Below are 13,008 nucleotides of genomic sequence, written 5' to 3' on the forward strand. Positions count from 1 at the left end.
TGTGAGCTGCGAGATCATGCACACAGCCTCCTTGTCGGAAGAGTGGGATACAAATTTAGTAAACAATAATTGATTGTTTTGACAAGCATCAGATACAAGAACACACCAGCCATCAAATACTAAACACCATTTCACATAATCTATCAAATACTGTCAAATTCCAAGTACAGTCAAATGCTAAATATCCTGCTGTCAGATCTACTGCATTCCAGCGATCAAATACTGACAAATAGTATCAAATATTGACATCAAGAAATCATAAGATGTCAAGTATTTGGAAAATATTCAGCAAAGTATTCAGAAGATCACTGACATCAACATTCAAAGGTGAGTGCAGGGAGGCAAATCAATTTTGTTGCTATGATTCCTTAACCGCTCTAAAATGCAGATTAGTGATATGCCAATTTTGTTTCTGGAACATTTAGATCACTTGAAATGGAAGTACAAGTTCCACTAATCAACTGGCAACAATCTTTGCATTCCTACACGGCAGATCCTTTAATTTTTAATCCCATAATTCTACTAGTTTGATTAGAATCTGTCGAAAAGAGTTTCAGTCTCTTAAGCAAAGAGCAAACACTTGTGGTTGTGCTGGTTTCAGTGCACCTCTACCTCCATTTTCTGAATGTGGGGACACTCAACACTAGTCATACTCTGCCCCCTTTTACCTCAGAAGCTGCAGCTCCAGTGCATTTTATTTTGAAGTCAGCTTCATAGAGACTTTAGAACTGAATGGCCATCAAGCCCATTGCCATTCCAGGTGTGTCCAATGAAAACACTTTGATGTAGGTTCAGGCAGACACAGTGATTGCTGTGGGTGGTCCTAAGCAGCAGTGGGGAAGGGAGCTGTGTTCAGCCCTGGGCAGAGTCATTTCAACCCTCAGCCAGAGAAAATGCTCTGGCTGCTTTTGAAGCAACTAGTGTGCCTGCAGCCTTTATCTGCTGAGCAAGGGGAACATAGGATGCTGCCTCACACCAAGCCAAACTATCTGTCCACACAGCCTAGTTTTATCTGCACCAGCATGGCATAGCAGCTAGAGTGTCAGACTAGTACCTAGGAGACCAGGATTCAAATCCCCACTGGGACATGTTGCTTGCTGGGTAACCCTGTCTCTGTCTAATCTACCTCACAGGCTTGTTGTCAGGATAATATAGAGATGAAGAGCACACCTTGAGCTCCTTTGAGGAAAGGTGGGGTATAAATGCAACAAATAAATAATCTCTGAGTGGCAACAGCTCTCCAAAGATCCTTTTTTAATTGGGGGGGGGCAGGGAATGAAGGTGGGACCTCCTGTGTAAAGAAGCAGGTGCTTTCTCACTGAGCCATGGCCCCACCCTCAGGAGAGGGACCTTAAGGAGAATACTCCCTTTTAAGTCCTGTGTCAGATTTGCAAGCAAGGGATGTTGTGTTTAGAATGATAGGAGCCAGCCTACATAGCAGGAGTGGTTTATCTGTAGATCTCCAGAAGCTGTTGGGACTCCAGCTCCATCAGTCCCAGCCAGCATGGCCAATGGTCAGGGATGATGGGAACTGTAGTCCAGCAACATCTAGAGGGCTACAGGCTGTACAGGGACATATATAGAAGGCTGCCTCATACCAACCTCAGGCCACTGGTGCATCTGGACCTGCAATCCCCATTCCAACTGTCAGCAGCTCTTCAGGGTCTCAGGCAGATCCATTGCTTGCTATCTGGTGCTTTTTCAACATGGAGATGCCAAGGACTGAACCTAAGGCCAATTCCAGCATGAAGCAAATACTCTATCACTGAGCCAAAGCCTCTCTCATTAATGGTAAAAGGGCACGCCTTATTTTGAGGCAGCCCTTTGACATTTCTTAGCCCAGTGCTTCAAACCCTGACTTGCAATGGATTTGGAAGCCAACTCCCCTGACTGCAAGCTGAGGGCATTACCAGTCAAAAGACAGAGCTCCCTCAAATGATATTTCTGAAACAGTGCCCTCACCCACACCAACCACATTTTGTCCACTGAGGGTGTGCTTACAGCCTTGAGCATTCACATGCTCCAATAGAACCTGGAAACCACTGTTTTGTAAATGGTTCTCTAACAATTAGTACCCTTGATAAATTATAGTTCCTATGACTCTCAGGGTGGAGTGGAGGAAATTCCAAGGGTGCACAAAAAAAAAGAGAGAGATTGTACTGACCCAACATATTTCAATATGTGGAATCTCAAAAATCTCCATGTAGAGAGATTAAAGTGGAATGGACCACTTTTCTTCTATGAATGGCCACATACCCACCGGGATTATCTGTCAGGGGCCACTCCCCCTTCTGCACACTGCTTCTACAGTTGGTGAGAAATTTGATTCAGTTTGCATTTAAAGCCGAATGTACTTTCTGAAACAACATGAGAGTCTTCCTTTGAAATTTGCACTTATCCAAATGTTGCAATCCAGTTATCCAACTAAGCAATGTTTGCAAAAAATGCATATATTAGGGGGATGTGCATAAAAATGAATATATTTATTTGACAATATGTTGCTTGCAAAAATGTGTACATTAGTCAAAACTGCACACGCAGTAGGAGAAATTCTCACTAAAATGGTGTAGAATTTTCATAAGGATTTTTTTAAAAAATTGCAAATTGCTGCAGAAATATGGAAAACTGAATTTAAGATTGGAAAAAATGAGAAACTGAGACAACCAAAACTAACAGATCCTTCCACCATTTTAAACATGATTTTTTGTGAGAAGGACTGAAAACCAAGGGTCAGATGACATCTCAAGCTTGGTCCCAATCTATTTATCCACATGTGAAATATAATTGTGATTGAGCAAACTCTTGAGCACACCTCCTTGAGGATGTGGGGCTAGGGATGGAGGAGAAATTTGATACAGTTCCATTTAAAGCTGAATTTATCAAATTTGCACTTTCTGAAACCATATGAGAACCGAAACACAGCCATCTTTCAAAACTTGCACTGTTCCGAATTTTGCAATGCAGTTCTCCAACCAAGCAATATATGCAAGAATGCATACATTAGGGAAAACTGTACACAAAAGTATATTGGTGAAAATAACAAACAAAACTGCATTATATTAGAAGACATTGCTTGCAAAAATGTGTACATTAGTCAAAACTGCATATAAAAACATTTATTAGGAGAAATTCACAATAAAATGTTAAAGAATTTTCATGGGATTCTTTGCAAATTGCTGCAGAAATGCGAAGAACCAAATTTAAGATCGGGGTAACACTGTTAAGGTGAGACACTCCTTTAAAATGCATATGTTCAAAACATTTGCAGCCTGCCTTTCTTCAGCAGGACTCAACATTGCAAACAACAACAAAAATTAAAACAATATAAAGACAAATAAACAACCGAATAAAGTAGAGAGTAAAAACAGACCAATTTCAAGAAGATAGTTTCCTGCACGTCATCTACTTGTCATCTACAAAGAAAGCACAAAGTTTCCAACAATGCATTCAATAGCTAAAAACAAAACACATTAACATATGTGATGTTGTCCAGATATGGACAAGCAAGGACACAGAAGAGAAAGCTAGGTTTAAAGAGAAAAGGTTGTCTTTGTGGATAGAAATCCTGGCAGGACAAAGCAATATCTATACAATGAACCATTCTCTAGAATGCCATCATCCCTACCTTGCATTGTCCGGAGACACAGACAGAGGTTCCATTTTGGTCACACGGTGTCCCATCAATGACATTCTCTGCTTGTTTCACGTAGAATCGGTAACCTACTGCTTGGCAGTTGAGTTCACATTTCTGACTGCCCTTAACTGAAACAAACAAAGAAAAGATCATCATGAGTATGGATAGATTGGGCTATGTATATATAACCACCATAGTAGAAACAGCCCTTCAAAGACAGGCTTGGGAGGACGGGTTTGGAGCATGGAGCTCCCCATTCCTACATTCACTACTTCTGCCTTTGGTGCACTTAGGGACATTGCTGGCTCCAGGTTTTGGAGGCAAGATGCCACCAGTGGCCTCTCTCCCTGCACAGACTACCTCTACCTAGGGATAGGGGAAAAATTAGTTGGCTTCGCATTTTAAACCAAACCTACCCAATGTTCAACTTCTCCAACCCATACACCAGAAATGGAGAACCTGTGACCCTCCAGATGTTGTTGCCCCCCAACTGCCATCAGCCCCAGCCAGCATGGCCCATGGTCAGGAATGACAGGGGTTGTTGGCCAAACAACATCTGGAAGACCACATCCCTTCAATACACAAAATGAAATGCAGTTCTCGTTTGAAATTCACACATCTCTGAAATTTACAATACATTTCTTCAGCAAAAGAATGCAAAATGCCCTGTGCAGGAGGAGCAGAAGAGAGAAAGGGAGGCAGGGAAAGGTTGCTGGTCTAGGGAGTCTGGGACCATAGAGCCATCTACCACCAACTTCCTGGTGGGAAGAATTCAATTAAAAGGAGAGGCAGGCCAAGTGGGCACAGACCTCTGCTCTTGTTCCAGCTAGGCTCATTTTGTTTTGTTTCATTGTTGCTTTTTAAAAAAATCTCACATGTCTTTTAATGCATACATGCATTTTATAAAGCTCAAAGTCTTTATTAGTTGGCCAAGGGCCATCAATTATACAAGAAATAAATCACTCAGAGCATGATAAAAACAAAACAGCACACCTCATCTTCCACATTACAGCAGGACTAACAAACAATAGCACATTAAAAAAAGATGAAATGTCACATATATTTACAGTTTAACTCGATACTTTAATCCAGATTTAGCCACCACCTGTTATCCAGCTTTTTCTCCCTTTCCTCCCCACTTTCACTGTTCTGAATCATGCTGGCAGTCAACCACATGAGATTTGGCCCATTCCTTTTTAAAACGGACAGAACTGCAACTAGGAAGCTGGCTAGATTAAATATGATCCCGTGGGGCTGGCTTGACAGCAGAAAGACTAGTACGTCCTCTTCCCTCTAATCCCTTTTGTCCTCCAGACACTTTACTATGAATTTCTGTCTTGGACAACTACACAAGACTGCACTGTGTTCCAGGGTTTCCACAGCTGGCTGTCTACCCTGACACCAGTGCTCCTCCGAGGGAATCCCTCTGAACTGCCTTAATGTAACTAACTGCAGAGGGAAACCTATTCATTCTTGCCAAGGCAATTACTTTGCAATGCTTTGGATATGCAAGTTTTGATACATGTGGTGGGAGAGAGCTCCTAACATCCAGTTTGGGGTAGAAGGGAAAAATTCTTTGTGCATTAATCTCCGACAACAATTCAAGGAACTCTAAATCCAAAATAAATCACCCTATCCATGACTCCAAGATGATTTGAGGATGCCAGTGAAAAAGCAAGATATAAATTGAATCAATCAGTCAACCAACCAGCTATGCTTATTTCTGTGCTGTGAAAAGCTATCCCTATTTATTTCTGCAGATAACAATGTTATTTAAAAGACATTGGAACAGGCCAAACATTTTTTCCCCTTGTAAGGTAGCAACTCTCCACGTACATCCCCCTTTGCTTCTGGCCACCCTATGCCTTTGTATCAGGATCTAGCAATCCTAAGAAATAAGTACATCTCCACCTGTAGTGCGTGAAGTGGGGAAAACAGCACAAGGAATGACTCAGTAAGGATGGAAGATTCTGTCCATTTCAGTTTTTCTCTGTTTTTTTCCAATCTTTAGTTAAGCTCTTCATGTTTTCACACCAGATTATGATTTTTTAAAAAGTCCAGATCTCAGTGTAGCCTTAGGAAGCACACTGGCCGAAAGTGATGCCACCTGTCAGGTCATCACTACAGCCTCCAGGAGGGAGAGTAAAGTTTATTTGCGGAGTGGGTGGCAGAGAATAAATGGAATGGAGTCAGCTTGGCAGGGGTAGCTCAGGTGGAAAGTCAAGCACTCGAGAGAGGGACGTGTCTCCGTCCTCTGGTTAGGGCTGTAAGCTTCCCCAAAGCCCACGAGCTGAAGAAGAAGTGGATGTTGGCTGTGACTCGCATTGAACCAGGATCCAGGAAGCTGTGGATCCCAGGCTTGGGTGCCTGCCTCTGCTCAGAGCACTTCAGCCAGGATGAATTTGAGATGGACATCCTCCCCGCAGCCTGGGCAGGTGGACCAGCCCACCAACAACAAGGTGGAGTGGAGGTGGAGAGGCATTATGCGTCTCTGAGAAAAGAAGGAATGCCTCTCCTAAGACCACATCTGCTGTGGTAATTGTGTGCATCGTTTGAAAACATAGTTTTTGTTGCAATTTTTTTTGCTTTTGTTGCATTCTTGTTGCATTGTTTTTGTTGTATTGTATTTTTACCGTATATTTTTACTGGTTATTTCTTATGTAACCTTTTTTGTAATATGTTTTATAATATTTTGTTCACCACTTTGGGGGCCTTTTGGCCCAAAAGTGGTATATAAATAAACTATACTATACTACTACTATACTCCTATACTCATGAAAATTCATTAGCATTTTTGTGCAAATTTCTCCTACTATACACATTTTTGCCTAATATACACATTTTCGCAAAGCAATTTCCCATAATATAATGCATTTTATGTTATTTTCACTCATGTCTGCCTTTTTATGCAAACTGTATTCTAGCATACAAACTGAAATCTAAAATTCAGATAAGTGTGACTTTTGAAGGATGGCTGTTTTTCAGATTATGCATTGTTTTGGAAAGTCCAAATGAGGTAAGTTTGCCTTTAAATATGACCTGAATCTAATTTCTTCCCCATCCGTAGCCATAGGAGCAGATTAACCTGGTCCACATTCAAACAATCACAATGTCTGAATTGAAGGATTCTATTCCCTATTTTTCTCCACCCCTATCCCCACTTTCCCCCCTCAAGATTCCTTTCTGCATCTTCACAGCTGTGCACCACCTCTCCGCTTTTGGTGGTGTCTATATTGATTGCTGGCTCAGGAGATCACAGAATTAAAAGGGAAAGCAGAGAAATCTGGGCCTCGTCAGAACTTGCTCAGAAGCAGCTGGCCTACAGCTTGTCCAAATCCCTTAATGGATCTGTACAGTGGCCAAAGTTATAATGATGGAAGACCATAAATGGGAAGCGGACAGAAGAGGTGAGGCAGTTACTATTTAATTACAACTTTTAAAAGGCTTACACATCATGGCCAAAAAGCATCCGCAGCCTGTTATTTTTGTAGAATGTTGCTTTTAACAGTTTTAGTGAGTTTTAACTGCCGCCCTGGATTCCTGCTGAGAGGAAGGGCGGGATATAAATCAAATAATACATACATACAAAGAATAAAACAGCCACATCTTTCAATACTGGTTAGTCCTCGTTTAAAAGCATTAAAACGGTGTCATTCATCTGCAGGGCTGACTCTCAGTTTGAGGGACTCGAAGCACCTCTGGTGTGCCCCTTCCTATACGGGTGAGCCCTGGCAGGCTTACCTGACTGCAGCAAATGGGATGGACAGAGGTGAAAAAGAGGACAGGGCTCTTGTGCCAGTAATAATAATATCCAGAAGGAGCCCAGGGTGGCAAGCAAATGACAAAGATTAAAAACATCTAAAAACATATTTAAAAATATCATAAAAACAAAACATATTTTATATTTTTTTTAAAAAAGCTTTAAAACATATTTACAAACATCTTAAAAACAATTACAACACAGATGTGGACTTTGATAAGGTCTCCACTTAAAAAGCATGTTGAAAGAGGAAGGTCTTCAGCAGGCGCCAACAAGACAACAGAGACAGTATCTGTTTAATATTTAAGGGGAGGGAATTCCAGAGGGTAGGTGCCACAACAGCTTTCTATGTTGATCAAGTGGGTGTATAAAGGGTGAGATGATCTGTAATAGTTGAATAGAATATTGTGCTTGTTTTATTTCTGATGTACACCGCCCAGAGAGCCTTTTAGGCTTAGGGTGGTATATAAATTAAATTAAATAAATAAATAAGAGGAAAGTTCAGTGGATGCAGCTTTTCATGCTAAAAGCACAGGAGCCCTATCCATCCAGCAACCCTAAGTGTCATGGGTCACCATGGAGAATACTTGGCAGGATTGGGAGAAGGGGTTGCAGATGTTGACGTGAGGGCTAGGGAAACCCTGGGGAAAATGCTTCCTGAAACCACTGGCACTTCCATGCTTAGTGAGCCTATTACTGTCAATAAGCCCCCTTCACCTATGATGGAGAGAGAGGAATCATCACTGGCACCCATCCCAGACTTAGCCTTTGAACAGATAGACTCTAATAAACCAGCTGGATTCTTCCGGAGAGATAAGGATGAAGATAATTTTTCACAGCCAGAAATAACAGTTTTTCCAAAGTCACATAGGCTAGACAAGAGATGGCTTCAGCTAAAGAAATCCTCATCTCTTCCAAGGAGAAGTCCCCACCTCACTTCTAAGATTGGAAAGTGCTAGATTTAGCTCTAGCTAGTAGAGTGCCCACCAACCTCTCTTTTATTTAAAGTGGGTGTGATAAGGTTGTTGCCATACCTTTCTGTTACTTCCATATGCCTAATGCACCTGCCAGAGCTCTGTATCCTGATTCACATCTAAAATGTTTTGATGCTACATTCCTGTACTGACATCTTGAATAAAGCTTTATGCAAACCCAGTCTTGGGAGTCCTGAATCTGCTTCTCTGGTTGAGAGCCAGGACACTGGGTGAGCAACACCCAGTGTTCCAACTGATGCCAAATGGTTGGAAGTTTCAATTGAAATTTCCCACAATGCCCAGCAGCAACACTACATCAGAGGCACAGCAGGAAGTTAAAATGAAGGCTGGTGGCCAGTACTGATTGGACTGCCTGGGAAAAAATAATTAAAGAGGAGGTGGTATTAGGCAAGCATCAGTGGTAGGCCTTCAGGGGTGTCAGAGCCCTGGTGGATGCTGACAGTAGGTTTGTTCATTCCAATTAACTAGCAGTCTTTTCCACTAACACAGCCAAAATAGCAAGACAGTTCCTTGTTCATGTGGCAGGTTTAAAACCTTTGCTGTAATAACTTGTCTAGATTCTCACCAGATTGAGACCTAATCTGGTAGAATCCTGAGGTGATGATGAAGTGGACCCTGCTGCTACGGGTGGCAGGTGGGGTTTGCCATTTTTTAATACTCCCACAGGTGGGGTTTTTTTTAAATAAAACTCTCTACAAGTAAAAACATAGCATCTAGTTCAGTCTGTTCCCTCCTGTGCTAGATTCCTACTTGCAGGGAGTCCCTCCCGCCATACACACATACAGATATATATATAGACCCCGACATGCATGTAGTCATCTGGATGTTGGACTCCAGCTGCCATCAGACCCAGCTATCATGGCCAATGGTAAGTGATGATGGGAGTTGCAGACACCTGGTAGGACTACACGTTCCCTGTCTCTGGTAGGAAGGCTTTGCTTCTGCTCAGGATTCTGCTTAGTATTTTGTTTGCATTGTTATGTTTTGTTTTTTAAAAAAATATGTCATTTTATCAATTTTACTAGTTTTGGTATTTTTTGATCTGACACTGCACATGGTCATATTCTCATCTGGTTTTAGCTGCTTCTTTTACACACACACACACACACACACACACACACACACACACACACACACACACACTTTATTATTGTTAGCTGCCTTGAATTTTTATGGGGTATAAAAGTTTTAAATAATAAAATGTGTCCAAGGTGCTCAAGGCTATGGATGGGATAGGCAGCTAATTCTATCATGGATCAGTCTTGCTGGCACTCATAAATCCATTCCATTCTGTTCCATCCTACTGAGTGCCATTGCATCCTGCTCTATGTCACTGCATGCCATTGCATCCCATTACACACATATGTATGCAGTTGTGCACAGTTGTATGTAAAAAAATGCACACTTTTTACACAAAATGCACATTTTTCAATGCATTCACCTGTAGGGATGGGGGAGAAAGGTGATTCAGTTTGCATTTAAAGCTGAATTTATCAAATTCGCACTTTCTGAAACAATATGAGAATCAAAACACAGCCATCCTTCAAAATTATTATTATTTTATTATTATTATTTATTACATTTGTATACCACCCCATAGCCAAAGCTCTCTGGGCGGTTTACAACACTTATCTGAATTTTGCAAGTCAGTTCTCCAACCAATATTTACAAAATGCATATGTTCAGGCAAAGTGTGCCTAAAATGAACATATCCGTGAAAATAACATACAAAAGCTCATTATATTGCTTGTAAAAATGTGTACATTAGTCAAAACTACATAAAAGTGTAGTGTGTGTGTGTTAGAAAACATTTGCACTAAAATGCTGAAGAATTTTCATGACTTAAAAAAACAAATCACAAATTACTGCAGGAATGTGGAGAACTGAATTTAAGATTGGGAAAATGAGAAACTGAGAGAACTGAAATTGAGATATCCTTCCATCCCCATTCACCACTAAAGCAAGCATTTTCATGCATCCCTTATGTAAAATACATATTTTTGTATGTACTTCTTTGCTGACCGAAAATGTACTTGAGAATCCGGAAAAGTACATAATCCAACTGAGAGTTGCACTTCTATACACAAGGAAGTATGTGTGTGTTGGTCTGCTATGAAAAGTGGACCAAACAAATGCCTCCCCCATTGCTACTCTAGACTAACCAAAAGAAGAAAATGATTCCAAATGAGTAGGTTAACCTCCAAATCCAAGACCCATGCTGGCAGGATGGTTATCAAATTCCCTTCTCACTCTGTTTGCCTATACAAGCCTCCCATGTCTCCAAAAAGAAATGAAAGAAAAGCCTTCCATTTCATTTTCCTGATAACTGAATCCTCCTTAAAGGGGCTGGCTCAGCACATTAATGTGCAGAAATCAATTCACCTTTTTTTAAAAAGGGGTGGGTGGGGGTATTTTGTGACACTCCTGCCGATCTGGTTCAGGAGCTTTTCTAGAATTAGTGGATTCACTGTGAAAATTGCATGGTGTTTTTTTCTCTCCAGGAAAGTTACTGAGTTTTGAATTTCAAGAGATCTGCATTTCATTATAATTTTGTTGCACATGTAAAAGAGAGAAACATTGTCAGCTGACATTAGCAAAAACATTCCATCAATCCTGACTTAAATGTATACATTAATATAGGAAGTCCATGGGTTGTATTAAACTAACTTTTACTCAGAGAACCATTAAAACTAATGGCCATGACTAACTCAGGTCTATTAATTTCAATGGATCCACTCTGAGCAAACGTTAGCTGAATACAACCCCATATGTCCAAATAGGTATCCAAACGAGATTGAACTGATAAACTATGGGTTGTATATTCAACTAAAATTGTACTCAGAGTAGACTTATTGAAATTGGGGTCCCCTCCCCCGCAATCCAGGGCTGTCAAGAGGTAGGGCTCTGTCTGCCATTTTAAGCATTTTCCCTTGTTCTTGCAGGATTGATACCTTGAAGTCCCAGGAGGGCTGGACTCAGGCTGAAGAAGGTTGAACAAGGCTACTGCTGGAGGAGAGATTTTAAAGTAGCTTGCGATGGAGGCCATTATAAGGAAAGGCTGCATGTCCTCCCCCCTCCCTCTCTCTCACACATACATACATACATACATGCAGACAGACAGACAGACAGACAGACAGACAGACAGACAGACAGACAGACAGACAGACAGACAGACAGACAGACAGAGAGAGAGAGAGAGAGAGAGAGAGAGAGAGAGAGAGAGAGAGAGAGAGAGAGAGAGAGAGAGAGAGAGAGAGAGAGAGAGAGAGAGAGAGAGAGAGAGAGAGAGAGAGAGAGAGAGAGGCTTAAGTGAGGTTGAGCAGGAGAAGGAACTATTGACTCATCCTTCAAAAGGATCACAAGCAGCCCAGAGGCTTGCCTTGGTGACACATGAAGTGTGATCTTTGGGAGGACGCACAAGATTCATCTCCAGTTTGAATTATGGCAGCCATGTGCCCTCCTTTACAGAGGACAATCCTCTAGTTCAAGGGCGGTCAGAGGAAAGTCCTTTAGTCAATTGAGTCCTGTCCTGTCCAAATGTGGTTTTAAAATAAAGAACCTTAAGAAGGAAGAGCAGGAGGGGCCTTGAAGTTGACTATCAACAGTTATCACCAGCCAGAGAGCAGACTGAGCAAGCCGGCACGCAGGTCAGTCTGGCCAAAGCCCTGTTCCCCACTCTGGTGAGATTTTATTATATTCCTGTTTAAATGACAGTAATTATTTCTAAACTGGCATCTGTACATATAAATTAGCATATGCAGATTTTATACAAATAGCAACCCTCTTTTTGGGAGATGCATAACTGGCCACCCTAGCTTGGATTCTGATCCTATCCAAAGGAAAAACTGTCAGGCCATGACAGCTGTCCTGTAACACAGGCAAATATCACAAGCTGCTGGTGTTTGTTTTCAAACCAGGCATTAAACAAACGTCAGCAGCATCTTAAAATCCCCTCCTCCCTTCCAATGTGATTATCAGTGGAAGTTCCTCTGGTGTACTACAGCTGCTTGTTCTTGTGCAGGAGCCTAGTCAAAGCATATGGAAGTGAGGAGCTGCAGAGCCAGTGAGCACAGCCAACACTGGTAAACTGCCAGCCCTTGCTCCATTCTAAATAAGACAAAACCTGTTTGCAAAGCACTGATATCCATGCTATCAAGCCTACCTACACCCTGACCCAACTGTCATCTTGCAAAAGAACTTATTTTGCTTCAATTTCAAACATTATTCTTTTGCCTTGTCTTGGCCAAGCAGCTTGTAACATAGTAGCTATTGTGGGTAATTAGAAACTTCCTTCTTGTTTGGCTCCAGGCTTTCTTCATTTTCTGCTGGGCTGGAGATGAAAGCCTTATGACTTCAGCTGAAGGGCTAAACAAGGAGGGGTCTGGAGGCTGGAATGGAGGCTGTCCTCATTCTCCTGACCCAAGGAAACCCTTTGTCCTGAAAGGGACAACCAATCACATCTCTTCTGCAAAATCTCCCAACTTACTCAGCAGGTACCTTACTCAAAGTTGCACTGATATCATTTGAACTAAAAAGTTGCTTTGCAGGATACAGGAATGGGGGAGAAAATCTATTCAGTTTGCATTTAAACCTGAGTCTATCAAATTCACTTTACAAAA

At 41.6% G+C, this 13,008-nt stretch overlaps 1 protein-coding gene across 5 annotated transcripts in view; it reads right to left on the reverse strand.

Moving 5' to 3' along the window:
- Positions 1-13,008, reverse strand: part of THSD4 (thrombospondin type 1 domain containing 4) — a 699,350-nt gene that overhangs the window by 367,799 nt on the left and 318,543 nt on the right. For all 5 annotated transcript variants that reach the window (XM_061595164.1, XM_061595167.1, XM_061595165.1 and 2 more), the window contains one exon: positions 3,626-3,762. In XM_061595164.1, the coding sequence (XP_061451148.1) occupies positions 3,626-3,762 (137 nt within the window). The remainder of the gene's footprint in view (positions 1-3,625; positions 3,763-13,008) is intronic.

Source organism: Rhineura floridana, chromosome 14 (genome assembly GCF_030035675.1).
Source record: "Rhineura floridana isolate rRhiFlo1 chromosome 14, rRhiFlo1.hap2, whole genome shotgun sequence".
Taxonomy (NCBI): Eukaryota; Metazoa; Chordata; class Lepidosauria; order Squamata; family Rhineuridae; genus Rhineura; species Rhineura floridana.